Raw genomic sequence first — 17,535 nt, 5'->3', positions numbered from 1 at the left:
ACGCTACTCAGCATGAGAGGAGAGACCTCACTCTTCTCTCCAGGATCAAGTATATCATCCACAGTGAACAAACTCTTTTCTTATTGGCTCGTTGTAAATAGATTTTATGCTTAAACCTTCTGGTATTGTGTACATACCATGTAAGAAAAGCTGAGTCCATCTTTGGAAAGGCAACAACCTTTCAGGGATGTAAACGTATCTATAGTTGACCTCTGACCATAAATTTTGACCCCTACAGGCACTTCCTCAACAACTCTGCTGAGTTACCAGAATGTTCCTCTACTAACGAGAATAGAGCAAGGATACATGTACATAAAAGGAACGCGTGGATAATAAATTACAACCTAAGAGATCATGATTTATTTTTGTTTCACGGTGGCGGTGGCCAGATGGTAGAAAGTTTCCCAATGCAACCTCACTCATCATCAAACTCTTGACTCACCACTAAAAAGTAAGCATGGAATTTCTTTTTTCAACAGGTTGCATATTAATTACTGTACAGCAGTTAAATGGTCTCATTTAAATTCTGCAAATTTTGTTTTCATAACACATTTGTACAACGCTATGTTGAAGCCTCAACATAATTTTATTGGAGAAATATGAAATTAGTGTATTTAACTGTAGGTTTGTGTGGGGAAAATGTATAATTGAAGAACTGGGCTTAAAAAAAGATATCCAAATTGTGGTTAAAAAAAATAATTAAAACCAGCACAAGTTGTTCAAAACTTGCAAATACAATGAAGATGAGGATGTGGCCTCAGTGTCCTCTGCAGTATTCTTCAATACTCCCACTTATACATAATCCTGACCAGAAAATTGGCTTCATCTCTTTTATCTGGAGTCCTTTTCCTTTTCCCATCACTTAATATCTTATCTGGAGCTTGAACATCATGGTGGAAGAAGAAAAAAATGTGAAGAACATGGGCAGAGTAAATATTTGTTATGTCTGAGTGCTGCTCATGAATGGAGGTATGCGCTTTTTGAACATTGTGTTTCTTTGCCTACAATAATCAAGTCTTAATTGATGTTGATGATTGATTAAAAACACTGTTGTGCACATTTTGATTAAAGGTTTCCTGATGCTTCTTCTTCTAAGATGAACTTCATCCTGTTCTCCTGTCTGGTGCGACCGACTGAAAATCTCACAAGGTGGTGCTGTTCTCCACAACTCTTATTTCTCTGCATCCCTACAGGCCCTCTGCTGTGGATCGTTACCGCTCCAACTCTGTGTGTGTTTTTGCAAAGAAGCCAACTCGACAGACACGTTGTCTTTTTTGAGATATTTATTCTTAAAAATGACTCGGGATCTTGGAATTGCTTCACATGTGTCAGCTCTGACGTGGGCTTTTTTTTTTTCTTTCACCGCCTCCCACGTCAGCAGTAGAGAATTCATGCAGCTGTGTGGTATGCCATCAACGCTCTACGGTGATCCTACTAGTTTAAAGCTTTGTCACAGAGAAATCAAAAGCTGCAATGACTTTTCAATATATTGATATGGATAATAATTGCATAGGATAATAGCCATGCTGTACAATACACAGAATTATAAAATAATATGTTAGAATGATTAGTACAATTTCCTAAAGTAGGTTTATACAGTTTTTCATTATTGTCAACATTTAAGTGCATCATATAATATGAATAGTCTTTATATTAATGGTGATCTGATACATAGTTATTGTGATTTAATACATACAGTACATACATACAGTAAAGTAAATCTTAACCAAATTTAGAGGGACATTGCAAAGCCCTTAAAATGTCATATATATCGTCTGATAAAATCAATAAATGGTATGCAGCGGAATGATAAAACTGTACACACCTGTCATACCAGATTATGGTGATATTTTCTTTTACATTTGCTGAGTTTTGTTTTTCCTCTAGAACACACAGTACAGGTTATCTACATGAAGCCACTCTCAGAGAAAAGAATCGAAAAGAAAAAAGAAAGCAAGCCATTTCTGTGTCAAACAGAAGGTCAACATCTTGCATGCATTACTTTAGAAGTAGTAAAAATGTAAAATTAGTGGATAAGAGGGAAAAAATCATAAACGTCAACAACTGCATGCAGCAACAATGGTTATAATGTTAACAATTCCATAATGGTTTGAGTACCTCCTGACCTCGCACCCTTCACACAACAAAATCATAAGGCATGCCTCATCTAATTCCTCCACAACCATACTTTTAATGGCAGATACATCCTATTAACAACTGGTATGGAGTCCCTTCTTGTTTACCTTCATATGGTCAATACATGTGTAATGAGACCTGCGAATGAAGAGAAAATGCAGCTCATTAGCCCAGTTTGACAGTAGGCTCACAACATGTAGGTTATTCTACCGGAGAGGAGCTTTCAGTGCCAATTTCATACCATAGATCATCTTGTGCTCGTGGCCACGGGGCTGTAATACATATTTATTGTCAGGCTTCTTCTTAATAATTGAATACTTACTCAGCAGACAGGCTGCTCAGTTTGTATTCCTCTGGCGCAGATTCTTGTCTTTGTGGTTGTTGGTTGAGTTAGTTTTCCTTTAGCAGGAAGAAAACGACACAATCAGTTCACATAATCAACTGGTGGCTGATGTACAAGTTACTGCATTCGAAATCACAAATTAGTTGAGAGAAAATAATCTAACAACTAAGTCACTGTAGCCATTTAATACATGAAAATACCATAAGTTTGCCTTTCTCTGTTTAATGACCTTACAATTCAGACAAATCTGATTGCTGATCAAGGTAATTAACTAATTTTAAGTAACCTTTTAGAATCTGCAAACTCATGATGGAATTTTTTTCCTTTTACAAATGTAATACTAATTCAAATTGAAATCAAAAAGCGTAACAGTTGATCAATGCCCTCATTGCTGCATCAGGGTTACTGCTGAACAATCTACTGAATCAGCTATGAAAGCAACACTCATAGTGTGCATTAAGCAGCTGATTGCATGGACACAAAACGCTATCTGTTTTTGTTTTTACTCTGGAGGAGTACAACAGACCTGGGCCCAATTGTTTTTTTTGTTTTGTTTTGGGTTTAAAAAAAAAAAAAAAAAAAGTATTCACCCGATTTTACTTTAAGCCTTCTTTTTAGCAATTATAAAACATATCACAAATAATCAACACAGTATAATGTAGTTATATGCAGATATAAGGACATTATTCCTGATCAATAATGTACCGTACTATTACTTCTCTTGGGAAGACATTTTATTTTTTGTATTATCTTACTATTACATTATTATCTATAAATACACAAATAAAGACTTACATCTGCTTACAACTACATTATAGAGTTATAAACCATTTATTAAGCGACTAAAGAGTGCTTATAAATGCTGAATAAAAGGGTTTGAAGTAGCATCTTAGAGCATCATGAGCAGGGCTTTCTTAATCAGGACAATGCTGCAGCTTGTCAGTCATACAAGTGTCCTAACCTGACTTTAGGATGTTTTCCTGTGATTTATTTGACATCTGAAGCGCTGCAACATGATGCTCGCTGGTATTCAGACTTGGGAACTAGTTTATAGTGAGCTCTACAGACTGTCAGGAGTAGACACATCATGATAATCTACAAGGAAACACTTTACCGAGCTAAACAGAGAGAAGGGTAGTGAAGCTGAAGTGTTTTTACTTACACTGGTCCAGCTAGGTCGTCATCTGAGGCAGCAAGGGAAAATATGGAGAAATGAAGACCAAAAAAATATAACAATCGCAAGGAAGTTGCACACGTTGATGAAGTGTTTAGCTTGTAGCTGTGATTGACTAACACATGGTGCACTTGGCCCTGAAGTTCTATGGTTCATCTGTACTGTATGTGCAGATTGTATTATGGGATGAAAACGCAGCCTGGATGAGGTAATAGTGAACAACAGGCTGTCATGCCGAAGGAAAACCACCTCATGAGATAACTCACAAACACACAGAATGCAGTTTAACATCACATTAAAAACGCATGAGCAAGTGAGAACACTTACATTCAGGCAAAATTGAAATTTAAAAAAAATACTGTTGTCATGCACAGACAAGCAGCGCTCACAAAGAACATCTGTCCACTTAAAGAAATTAGTGAGAAGCATCATAATCGGCTCTCAACTGTGCCTAACAATTCAGTGAAGCGGTGTTACAGCGACAGGAGCAAAGACTGATAAACACAAAATATTTTCAGGACTTTACAGTGACTTGCATGCCAATCACTGCCGCAGTAGTCATGAGTGTGATGCAAATATATGAGGTTATTGTTTTGTAAAAGAAAATCTTTAAAAAAATAAAAAATAAATTCTGGATTGCACTTGCACATGTTGAACACAGAGGAAGCTTAAACAGAACTGTTTACTGAGCTGTGAACTGGAAGGAGATGAAGCTGAATGCTTATTGAAATTCATGAGACATGCAAAGTCTTACCACTTACCACAAACATGGTTTAGGTTATGCAATTTGAAAAAAAGGGGAGGATGGGAGATATTACAACAGGCTGTTAAAATATTCAATAGCCAAAGCTAACCCAATCTAAAGAAATGCAAGTAAAATATGAATTATTAACAATGCACGCAAGCATTTGCTGTATGATTCACGCAATCTACAATAATTTAAATTGCTACTGAAAGGCTGAGAGGATTCTCAAGGTGACTGTGACACCCCCAGATTCTGCAACAGTGCATTTCTGACAAAGTAATGAACCGTAATGACATTATATTCCTGAACAGTGACTAAGTGTCAGTGAGAGTCACTGACGGCTCCGAGCTGTCAGTCATTCACTGCATGTTGCATCTAATCAGCGTGTGACAACATCAAAATTCTGTTTGAGAGGAAAAGGTTGTCCAAATACCATTAATGCATAATTTATGATACAAGCTTGATTCTGGAAAATGAAGCACTCAGTAGTATTAGGAATGGCAGGATGGCATACCCAGGTTGTATAGCAAACTAATGGGTCTCATGGTTAAGCTTGTAGGAGCTTGGGGACACCACAAGGTCCCTAGAAAGCTATTAATAATTGAAATTATCCACCTCCGCAACACTGCAGTATCATATTTCTCATTAATATTAAATGCATGAGATTGTCCTGACAAGGTGCGACCTCTTGCAATAGTGTCTTCCAATTTGGTCGACCTCCCCAGACTGAATTATTGAATGCAGGCACAGCAGAGTGTCAGGTGACTCTGCTGAAGGAATGACTGGAGGCACACAACAAAAGGAAAGTGTGCCTCCTTTTACATTCAGTGCCCAAATCCACACTGACGGGGCTGTTGGATGCAAAATGCAAGAATTTGCACACAAAAAAAAAAAAACCCCAGAGAGATTCACGTCCAAAAAAATGAACAATTAAACTAATTTCTCTCCAAATAAATCAAAAGCAGTGGACTAATGAGACAGTCCTAAGAACCATCGCTGGTGACTCACCGTCTTGTAAATCTTCTGGCTTCTTACGCTTCTCATAAACAACGATGATGATGACCAGGATGATGATCTCAGCCAAAACCCCCAGCAGAGGCCACAAGGGGGCCAAGTGGCTGCGAACCCTCAACACAGACTTCTCGTCACGGCTGCCGATCATGTTGGTGGCGTTGCAGTGGTACTCGCCCGGATCTAAACTAATGTCCAGGTTGGCGATGTGGAGCTCAGTGTAGTTGTCTCTGCTGCTGACGAAGAAGCGTCCGGTTGAGTTGTCAATTTCCTATCAGGAGATGAAATTAACAAAATGATGTTGAGGACTTGACAGCAGCAGTGATGGTTCTAATTTAACTCATGATGTTTTAAAGCACTAACGTAATATTTAGGTGATAAACAAACAATAAATCACTTCAACAGCATATTTTTTGTTTTCTCTGCAACTTTTACTGTTTTTCTTGATTTTTTAAAATTCTTTATTTTGGTGCTCTGTTCCATTTCACTCCCTCTACCTTCAATGTTTCTAATGCTGATTTGTTTTAAAGCTCATTTTGACCACTTAAAGCACTTTGAAAGTACACGCAAGATTGTCAATTTGGTTCAATCATGTAGGCATAAAGAAATTTTCTGTTTGAGCTTGAATATCTCCAGTAAGTCGGTAGAAGTAAGGTATTGCAAAGAATCCCCAAGAATACACTGTACATTACATTACTGCCGTTGAAAGTCAGCCAAAGTGGATTTTAACCTCTTAACCTTCGGTGCTCTCAGTATCTCCTAGCTGCCTTTAATAGCTAGTGGTTGAACCAGTAGATGGACTGGGACGACATGTGTTTTTCCAGCTACTGTACATATCATACCATTATAGTAGAATCAGACTCCAAGATTTTTGTTTTCTATTCATCAAAAGAAGTCAGGATATTCAAACAGCCTGAATGAAAGTAAATGCACAGTTTTGTACATCACAAAACAGGTGGCCTCTCGGTTACTGCATCCCGGCAAAACATGGAGCACCTGTAAGTATTAATGTGATAGAAATCTGTTAATATGATATATATTCATATGACATACCCTAAAAACGCCGTTGTCAAACTTGCGCCAAGTCCAGACTGGGTGAGGATAGCCGACAGACTTGCAGTAGAGTAAAGCACGCTGGCCCTCGTTCTTATTCTCACTGCGTTTGTGGCCTGTAATCTCAGGAGCAGCTAAAAGATAGAACATATCAAAAATCCAGTGTTGACATGCGAATAAAAGTGTCTGTACTCATTTGTGATTATGACCTTTTCTTTTTCAAGGAGTTTGGATAATAAAAGATAAATGCAATAGACTAAAGGTACCGTTTCTCTTATTGTATTCAAATATTGTTCACTGTCTGGCACGCTAAGTTTTCGAAAATTAAACATCAAATGTCATTTTCACTTTCAAATGCTAGAAAAATTTTAATTTATTTCGTGACTTAAATATTGCTTTCATAAATGGAAAATAAAAGGTTATATTGTTTATAATTGCATTTCAAATGCTAACTCAAATTTGAATCAACATTTGAATGCTGTCCTCTGTACAGCAGGTTCTGACTTTGCAAGCTAAATGTCAAACAGCTTTTCCATTTTCATTTTAATATAGTCACAGAACGCCCATACGCGTATGCGAACAAGAGGATGCAAAATGGATTATAGTGTTTGCATTTGTGGAAAATTTATGGAAGTACTTTTTCCCTTTTTGAATTTACATCATCATATCATTTTAGTATAATCCCCTACAGGCTTCTATGTTCAGAAACATAGTAGAGATATAAAAGAAGTAAACTCATATTTTAAAAAAATCAAACATATTCTGTGCATTTCTACTAATCCACTTAATATGGGTAATTTTCCATTAGTTTGTTTTTTGTATCCAGAGAATGTGTTAGGAATCCTGACTAACCTGTGTGTGTGAGCAGAAGTGAAAATTCCACATATATATTTCCTCATCATATATTTCCTCTAATCTATCAGGAGGATGTGATTTAAAATAACATTAAGCTGTATGCATTATTCTGTGTATTTTGTATGTGGCAAAAACTGCCCGTTACAAGAATAAATTGAAATGCTCCACAAAGTAAAAATCCAATTTGCCTCCATAGCGATGCATGTGTGACAGCAGAAAAGGCTGACCAGATTTTACCGTTGAGACATAATCCCTTGCCATCAGACAAACAAGACACCATCTGCTGCCACTGAGCCAGGCACTGGCTGCACGGAGGTGTCAAGGGCGCCGGCTGCCCCTGAGCAGCCAGCAGAGCCGTTTGAAATCACAGGTCCTCACATGACAGGCCTGCTACAGCTCAAGGCCATTTTTATTGGTGGCATCTCTGATGTGGCCTTGAAACAGCAAACACGCCTGCAGCTCACGAATCAACACCTACATTTAACCTCGATGGTGGCGTTGGCCGCGGGAGCCGTTTCGAAGGTGTAGACACACATGTACAAGCCTGCGTCGTCTCCTCTTGGTCTGTGCAGCCTGCAGATCAGAAGCACACCTCAAGTGAACCCATGCCAGGCTGCTAAACTGTCACTCACACACAAGTTGCCCAGTTTTGCCGCTGCGACTACCTACTTGTACTCGGTGTTCTTGTTGGTACTGCGTGTTTCCGAGATCTCTTCCCCATTTTTCATCCAGTAGCTGTCCACGTGGGCGCTGTGGGCGCTGGTCAGGTTGCACTGCAGCATGAGACTATCGCCTTCCACAGGAAGCGTGGCATGCTCAGAGGCAGTGATTGACGGCTCTGTAACAGAAACATACCTCAGCTACGACACAAGTGATGCTCGCTGGGTGTCGTGGGTGAGGGTGTGTTGGAAGATGTAAACAACAATTTGCAAAAGGTTCAGCCAGACATCACAGCCAACCACTCTTTATACAATATAGCACAGGAATAGAGTCGCAAAGTGGGAGGAACTATTTTGGGCATCCTAAAGAAGAACTCCATTCATTATCTGGCTCAGATGGAGCAGAAACTCTCTCAATTTAGTTATTAATACAAAAAAAAAACCTGGCTAAACGCATTAGAAAGTAAAACGGTTTTATAATTCAATATGCAGCTTAAATTAAATCCTTGTTGGATGATTTCTGAAGCTAGGGTGTTGTGTTTTGTCTCAGCAGCAACAGTTTGGTGTTTTCATGTGTACTGTACTATTTAGAGCCACAATGACTGAATAAAAACAGGATTTGTTAAAACTAAAGTTGAAAAATGTCCATGACACAAAGTCATGGTTTTGTTACTTTAGCTTGTGGCCTCTATATAGTTTTGTTGAGGAACATTGAGGATTCTCCCTCTAGAAAAAGAGCTTCTGTATAGGATACAACTAAACTGTTATTATTGCGATCACAGTACTGGAATACAGTCACTGTACAACTATTTTTTCCAAAACATTTTCACAAAGCACATTACTTTAATATATGCTGAAACAAACTCAGAATCTTCAAAGTGTATTTTTACAGCAAAGCCTAACATAACTGATTCAGGTCAAGGTCCATCCTTTGGCTCTCTTATAACTGAAGGAACCCCCTGAAAAAATACGCCAGGATTTGTATGTGCTTGACATATAACCATATGTTAACCATATGCTACACTTGAATCAGCTTTTAAACAATGCACACTTTAACTGGAGAGCAGGTATGCGTTTAATCCTGATTATCTACATCTTGTTTGCACTTGTAGACACCAGAGTGAACCTCTTAATCCGTGGTCACAGCCTAAAACGCTAATTTGCTTAACATACATATGCAGCCAAGTATCCTATTTTTGCAGTGCTACAGGTTGTATTGGCTCGTATGAGTCAGCACTGATACTAAAATAATAGTTTGATACCTTACACAGGGGAGCACGATAACGTTGTTTCTTCTTTTTGTTAATAAAAAGTCCAACTATAAAGTTGGCAATAGGAGTATGTGACCCAAATATCAACCAAATTGTTTTTATCATAAATTTGGATTTGTTCCTAATGAGATTAGTAATATCACTAAACATGTGACCTATTTTTTATTTAACCTTTATTTAACCAGGTTAAGACCTATCGAGATCCAGGATCTCTTTTACAAGGGTGACCTGGCCAAGAAGGTAGCAGCACATGTCAAAATATATATAGCAAGATAATTAAAAAACTATTATATGATGGCAGCTTTTGGCACTTCGAGCCAACCAAAAAAAAAGTATTGAGATTCAACACCCAGGCTCATTAGCCACAGGTTTGTATTTCCATTTAGGTTCTTTACATTTCAGGTTCTTCTTTGTCAGCAATGATACTCCTGTATCCTAAGAATTGTTGATGGGAGTCAGAAATAAGATGTGCTACGACTGCTGAAATAAAACGTATGGTTGTGATTGAGGTGATACTGAATGCTTATCATTGTAACATCTTGAAACACAGGAAAGAAGGTTATGACAATAACAACAGAAATATTCAAATTCAACATTTTGATGATAAATTCAGGGAAATGATCAGAAAAGAGCTAAAGGAAAAGAGAAATGAAGCACAGAGGAACTGAAGGACAACTGGGCTCTACAGGCGCTACAGCTTGAAGGATTTACTCAAGTAAAGGATGCCAAATACTACTCTGCTTGCAAAAGATAACATGAGGGCGAGATGGTGTTTTTCTTCATTTTCCAGGTCTGCAGGGGAGGATGGCACCTACGGAGGAAGCTGGCTGTCCTCTGGAGAGGTCTGAGGGAGGCTGAATCACACAGGAGCTGGGGGAGGGACGTTCTACACTGACCACTCACTCTGCAGCACTGTTATAGTGGCCTGAGCACGGATCCAGGTGGTGGCTGGATTTTGGTGGAGGTCATTGCGCCGCGGGTCATTGCTGGCTCTGCACTCGTAGGTGCCAGCATCGTCCAGCGTGAGACGCGACACCCCCAGCACGCTCACTGCGTTGACGCCGTAGGCCGTGCTGATGGCCACCCGCCGTTTACGGGCGCCGTCCCACAGCTGCCTGAAGGAGTCGGCCCGGTTGATCTCAGAGTACCACCACTGGATCTCTGGGGTGGGGGTACCTACCACGTCACAGTACAGCTCAAAGGTGTCGCCCGTGAGCTTAGTCTCAGAAAGAGGAGATTTCACAAAACCCGCTGGTGTTGGTTTAAGAGCGGCAGCGTGTCCAGAGGCGAGACAAAGAAGGGAAACAGGTGCGGGATGGAAAGGCGAGAAAATAACAGATTAAATTAAAAAAGAACAAGAAAAGGAAAAGAAATAAAAATCACAATGAAAAACAATCAAGACAAATTATACTGAAATTAATAAAATGGAAACAAAGATTGATCATCGATTAATCAGTTGCTTATTTCCTCAATTAATCAATGATTTTTTTTTGCTTGTAAAAATGTCTGCCTAAGTTGACATATTCAAATTAGGGATGGGAATATTGAACATAAAATATTATTTTACATTAGAAATTACAGCTGCAGTAATTAATCAGTTAGTTAAAAACTACTGAATTAATCACCAACTATTTTTATAATGAATTAATCGGTTTGGGTAGTGTTTTAAGGGATAAAAAGCATCAATTCTCTGACTACAGCTTCTTTAGTTTTAACATTTTCTTTTTTCTTTACTACGACAGTACACTAAATATCTTTGAGTTGTGGACAAAACAAGACATCTGATGCATCATTTCAGCCTTTGGGAAACACTGATCAACATTTTTTACCATTTCATGATATGGTATAGCCAAAACAACTCATCTTTCAATTGAGAAAAATGAAAATAATTGTTGCAGACCTATTAATCAATGCGCCAATCATTTTCTCAATTAATAAGAAACAGATGACATTAATGTTCCAGAGCAAGAAGTGTTGTCTTGAAATTGTTTTGTCCGCCTAACTTGGCCACAGATATTTATCTTTATATTCAACAAAAAGCAACAGATGCCCTCAGGTGAGAGGCAGGAACTTGCAAATCCCAATTGTAAGTAGCTGCAGGTGAATTTGGGTTTTTTTGGATTAGCATTTCAGTTAATTGTCTAATCATTTCTGCTCTAATACACAATATAAAATCATCTCGTGTTGCAGGATGTTAAACAAAAAATACTGACATCAACACCGGAGTGTAAGGAGCAACCAGACTGATATTTTTAGTGGGAGAAAGAGAGACGACCTCAGATCTGCCTGAGCCATTATTGCTGCTATTCCTGGGAAGCTTTAATTCAATTCTTCTGGGACGTCCCTGCAAGGCTGCTCTCCTTTGGTTTTGTCCAATTAATGACATCATATAAATTTATGTCTGGCTCGTACAGCGCTCACATCCGAAAGTCCTCCACGTGACCTTGTCGTTCTCAGTAAGTCTTGTCTGTATAACAAAAACATGATCATTGCTCGGAAATGTTTACATAACGATTCAATGATGGGACGGCGGCGGAGTCTGCTGTTAATTTTCCTGGATTGAAATGGCTCCTCCTCAGAAGTAAGTGAATATGAAACAATTGATCATGGCGGCACCGAGAGAGGCGGAGGAGGAGGAGGACGGAGGGCTGTAGTCATAAGCGTGGTCTATAGGCACCGTGGAGAGCATGAGATCGAGAGGAGATTTATAGAAGCTGCAGCTCTGGTCTCCGGGGAGCGTGTGGGCGCATGGTGATAGACCCCCTCCGTTTCCATAGAAGCACTCTACGGCAACAAAGTAGGAAGAGGAAGAGTCAGCCAACCAGATCAGGCAGACCATCACAACACAGACAATCACATGTTTCCCTCTCTCTCTCTTTTCTTTTTTTGTTTTAAAGCTGACATCATAAAACCCTGCTGCTGCTGCTGCTGCTGCTGCTGCTGCTGCTGCACAGCCCACAAGTCATTCCTCAAGACCAGCTCATATACTGGGAGCACATAAAGATTCCAGTAAACAACATGAGTGAAAACCAACACCTCAGCTTTTAATACAGAACTGCTGAGAGCCAGACCCTGCCACCTCCGGTAGTCTGGATGCGTCAAAAGTGCTGAGACAGTCGCCCCGTTTCCACAAGCCGCTGAAGCGAACGTGTCTGAATGACGTCTCACACGTCAAGCTGATGCTGGGTTTAGTTTTGGCATGTGGGGACGTGTGTCTCATGGAGAAGTGGGATCTTAGAGCATTCAATTAATCATTTGGTCTATAAAACAGCGAGCAGTGCCTGTTGTGGTTGATATAAAGCACAAGGTGATGTCGTTAAATTACTGGTTTGGCCCAAAAACCCAAAGATATTCAGTTTACTGAGACACAAGGCTATGAACATCAGCAAATACCCACATTGAAGAAGCTGGAACTATCAAATGTTTGCAATCATACTTGAAAGATAATAATTATTAATATTTCTTTCCTTACCATTTTCTTTCCATGAACTATTCAGCTAATTGACTAGTTCAACAATAAGGAAACACTATACTTTTTCATTTCTATTTCATGATCATTGCAGATCATTAATCAGTATTATCATCATATTCTTAATCTGAGCAACAATTAACAGCTATTTTCATTATCAATTCGTCTATCTTTGTTAGTTTGCTCCAAAAGATGACTATATTTCTAGAAGCACAATGTGACACCATAAAATTATTTGCTTTGTCCAAACCAAAAGATGGTTAATTTTAGGTAAACTAACAGTCATATTCATTATTAACCAATCTGTTGACTGATTTATTATTAATGTGCCAAATGACCACCTTTAAAAGCATTAAAGAAATAAAAACCTACTGTTTCCAACTGTCTTCTTGCCAATTTTTGTTGTTTAGTGTCTTGTGATTGTATTTCCTTAGAATTTGAACACATGGACACACTTTCATATTATGTAGTCTTTTTGTTTTGAGTCTACACATCTCTAAAGCCCAGTTTGTTTTATCTCGTTTGTTTTGTGTTGAATGTTTTACCCTGGATTTGATTTGTGGGTTTTAGTTTGTTTTCCTGGTAAATATGAGGGAAACGGTGCCATATGCAGGCTGTTTTATGACAGAATTGAACCAAACCACAACAAAACTGCCTTGTATTTGAAATGTCTGTGTAAATAAATTAGTCCTCGTTTTTAATCAAATATTTATTTGGTCTCTAAAATATCATCCATCCATTATCTATACACCGCTTAATCCTCATTTGGGTCGTGGGGGGCTGGAGTCTATCCCAGCTGACTTAGGGTGAAGGCAGGGGACACCCTGGACAGGTCACCAGTCTATCACGGGGCTACACTTAGAGACAGACAATCAAGCACACTCCCATTCACACCTACAGACAATTTAGAATCACCGATTAACCTCTACATGTTTTTGGACTGTGTGGGAAGAAGCCGGAGAACCCGGAGAGAACCCACGCTGCACGGGGAGAACATGCAAACTCCGCACAGAAAGATCCCGGTGCCCCCACCGGAACACAAAGGCGAGGCAACAGTGCTACCAACTGCGCCACCTTGCAGCCCCTCTAAAATATCAGAATATTATAAAATAACACAAACCATGGTTTTACTATGTGCTGTGTACACAGCGCTCATGCATGTTTGAGCTTGTGCACAGGACAAACAGATGTGAGAGGCAGCAGTGGTTAAAAGACTAAATCTAGAACATTCTAACTACACAAATATGGTAAATATCTAAACATCAGCACTATTGCTCCAGAATCACTGCCTGCAACTTCAATTGACCATCAGAACAGCTGGTGATCGATCATCTTTGCTCTAAACATGACCTTTTTTTTTTTAAGTCCAATACGTCAGAAAACGTCATCTAGAAGAAGAATGATTTTGTGATTGCATAATTTATAATTCTGCATTTTATCTACAATCACACGTCAAAGTTTCAGTGAGGACCAGTCAACATCTGTCTTTCACCCTCATCCTGCCAGAGCAGGAGGTTAACACTTTGCTTAAAGCACAAATGAAACTGTCAGTTCTAAATCTCCTCAGTCCACTTTATAACACTACTGGAGGACTGATTCAGAGTTTAAATGTATGCTAATTTCTGGCTGATTAGTCAAACCGCACACATCTAACAGCACAACCTGACAACAGATGGCCTCGGAACAGTCATGAGTGTTTCCTTGCAGATATTTTCTCTGGATCTTCTGGTGAATCTGTTTAAACTGAAGTAATTCTGGCCACAGTCCCAGTTAATGTACCAACACATATAAAGCAGCTAACTGGATGCTAAATGAATATTCTATCAGAACAGAAAACAGGAGAACAAGTACAGAAGGTCCACATTGGACACATTTACAAGCTGGCCAGTATTAACTGGATATCAAAAAAGCCTTTAATATTTTAACACTCAGAAAGTTTCGCTTTATGTTAACAAATGAATGTACTGAAATGTGCCAATTAATTCATTTCCTGCAGTCAGGTCCATAAAAAAGGATTTTATGAATTGATTTAAAAGTCTGCATTGTTTCAGGGTTTTGATGTTTTATATGCAGGCCATGAGGGAGCTGCAAGAGGAGCTGAGCAACAAAGAATGTCACTACTTTAATCAAAAATTCCCAGCAGAGATCGCCTTTGATGTTAAATATAACCGAAATGCAAATTAGAGCTAATGTGATTTATCCAATAAATGACTGACAGAAAACAATCAGCATCAATGTGGACGATCAATCTGATCAATAACCGGTTTTCATTTTCCAAACCAAGGATTTCATGCTTCTCTTTACTTTATGTGCCACTCTGCTGAATATCTTTGGGGTTTTTGAGCTGTTTTTCAGACAAAATAAGCAACATGAGGATGTCATTTTGGGCTGCAGGGAACTGTGAAGAGCTTCATCTTTTTCTTTGTACCTTTTTTCTGATGAAACCACTAATTAACAAACTGGGAAAATGATCATTGGATTTTCAATGATGAATATGGCAATTAAAATCATTCATATTTATAGTCCTACTGCAAATTACACAGTCATATTTAAAGCTCATTTCAAGCTTTCTGTTTTATATGCCTCGCTGGATGAACACTGAGTTTATAGCCCGTGTTAAAACTCCCAATACATATCTTTTTTTTACCTTTCACTTTTATATGCTCCACTTATTAAATCCTGAAACCTCTTTTCTGACAGATCTACAGTCCTGTCACTGTCAGTCTGTCAAACTAACCTCAACTCCAAACCCTCTGTCTACGAATGGAGGTAAATAATTCATGTCAGGAAATTTACGAGGATGACTGCAATCTTTTTATTACTGAAGCATCAAAATATATAATCTGAATTGTACTACCAAAACTAAAAATGAATTGGCTTGAACGTCATTATTAAACAGCCTTCTTGCTAAGAGCCATTCTACTTTAGATGAAACACACATCCGTGGGGAATCACGCTGGGAATAGCTGCACATATGAACAGCCATTATACAAATGGCTTCTGATATGTGGTTGCCTGCAATCTGCATTAGTATCCTGCCTCACCAGATTCAGCAAAGAAATCAGAAAAATAAGATATAATATACACTAATCCAACAGCACACTATAGCGTCCAGTCTCTGAAAACCAGCAAAGAAGATAACATCACACATCGTGCCTCCCTGTCAGATAAAAAGCCATTACTTCTAACCAAAAGTCTGAGCTTTATCCGCTATAGCTCTGATTGAGGTAGAGCTGCTGTGAGTGGGTGTGCAGTATAGGAGGAGATGTGTAATGCAGTCCTACACATGGTCCACTCCGGGGAAGGCCAGAGCCAAATACATTCTCACACAACGCTGGCAGCGATGCACAGTTACAGTATCCACCAGCAGACAATCAGCTGACAGGAGGGGGGCCACGCTGCCCTGATCTGTTTCGGTGGGAGCCGAGATTTATGAGCCGAGGGTCATCTGGACAAGTAGGAACTGCGCTGAGAAATCAATGCCACTCTGCGGTGCAGTGCAGCACACCTCCAGCGAGGAGTTAACAGATCCACTGTTGCAGGAGGAGGACAGCAAAGCCATGGTTCCCAGTGCAGCATCCCTGCTCTAAAAATAGAAGCATGCAGCAAAATGGACTGATGCTATTTACAGAGCCGCACTCCTGAGGTCCTACATCTAATTACTCAGGCCTACATGTTGTGCTGCGTTACAAGGAGGCTGCTCTCCTGCAGAGAGTGATCTCATCCTGTAGGAGAGGAGCTGGGAGATGCACTGCTGGATTCCTGAAGCAGATCCTCACATATCTGAGCAGATCCGAGCGTGACAGCACGGTGACTGTGTGCATGAATGAGTGAGTGTGTGAGGGGGGGAAACACAGCACATTTCAGACTTAAATTCATACACATTTCTGCGTGTCCTGAGCTTGCTTGACTGTGACTCTCATGTTTCGACTCAGTATTCAGCTCCACACTTCAAAGGACGTTTTAGGGACAGGCCTCCGTGTGGCCCAATTCAAGCAAAACCCGACTGTAGCTGGGTAATATTTTGCTGAAGCTTCATTTCAAAACGGTGTGGAAATAAACGCAGCTTCATTCGACGAGCAGGCGTCTTTAATAGCAACATAAAGGGATTATCTCATGAGGTTTGACTGCCGGACAGACACAGCGCTCCTCACAACATGGGAGTCCTCAAACGCTTCATTTAAAAAAAATAAAAATTAAAAAAAAAAGCCTCAATTTAAAACCGCAGTTTCGCCATGATGTGAGGTTGTATTTTCTATAAGGAGAGCCGCTATTTTCTTACCGTACTGGGAAGACACCGACTGCAGCATCAGCGCCCCGAGTATCACCACCGAGAAGGACATGACTGCAGCTCTTCGTTCGCCAGGTATCATCTTCGGACGGGAAAATGCCGGTGGGCGACGGCTAAGGTGACCTGAGCGGGTTACGGTGGTGCTGCGGGGCGGATTGGCACCTTCCAGACGCTCCGGTCGAGTCACGGAGAGAGAGAGAGAGAGAGAGAGAGGCGGAGAAGTGTCGCTAGGTAGACTAGCGGGGGGGAGCCCACAGCGCTCACTGCTGGATACCTGTGCAGCTCTGCCGTCAGCCCGGTGCAGCGAGGGAACCACCTTTCTTCAACCGCCCGTTCGCTCCCAAATCCCGCGAGATCTTGGAGGGAGCGCAGAGACAGAGCCGGCAACATCAAACGGCGAACCAATCACAAAGTGGAGCAGAAATCAATTTTGTGGAGACAATGGACAATATGGATGCTATTAATTTTCTCAAGCAGGTTCTTTTCTGAGACGTTTACCAACTAGAATTACTTGTGATTTGAAGGAGT

General features: G+C 39.9%; 1 protein-coding gene across 2 annotated transcripts; it reads right to left on the bottom strand.

Annotated features, from left to right (window-relative positions):
* Positions 1 to 1,265: 1,265 nt before the first annotated feature.
* LOC103375930 (neuroplastin-like) lies at positions 1,266 to 17,210 on the bottom strand. 2 transcript variants are annotated; one of them, XM_008306238.1, is made up of 9 exons: positions 16,999 to 17,210; positions 10,151 to 10,498; positions 7,987 to 8,155; positions 7,796 to 7,890; positions 6,463 to 6,596; positions 5,407 to 5,680; positions 3,642 to 3,663; positions 2,459 to 2,535; positions 1,266 to 2,274 (listed from the first exon to the last, which is right to left on the bottom strand). In XM_008306238.1, exons 1-8 carry the CDS (start codon positions 17,087 to 17,089, stop codon positions 2,475 to 2,477), a joined length of 1,194 nt encoding a protein of 397 aa, XP_008304460.1. In that variant the 5' UTR covers positions 17,090 to 17,210; the 3' UTR covers positions 1,266 to 2,274; positions 2,459 to 2,474. The 2 variants fall into 2 exon arrangements, with proteins under 2 accessions (XP_008304460.1, XP_008304461.1); XM_008306239.1 differs by lacking the exon at positions 10,151 to 10,498 and having other exon boundaries at positions 3,642 to 3,651.
* Positions 17,211 to 17,535: the final 325 nt, after the last annotated feature.

This window comes from Stegastes partitus, unplaced genomic scaffold, assembly GCF_000690725.1.
Source record: "Stegastes partitus isolate 25-593 unplaced genomic scaffold, Stegastes_partitus-1.0.2 Scaffold3635, whole genome shotgun sequence".
Classification (NCBI taxonomy): Eukaryota; Metazoa; Chordata; class Actinopteri; family Pomacentridae; genus Stegastes; species Stegastes partitus.
The sequence above is the reverse complement of the archived record's forward strand: the minus strand, read 5'-3'. Positions and strand labels throughout refer to the sequence as shown.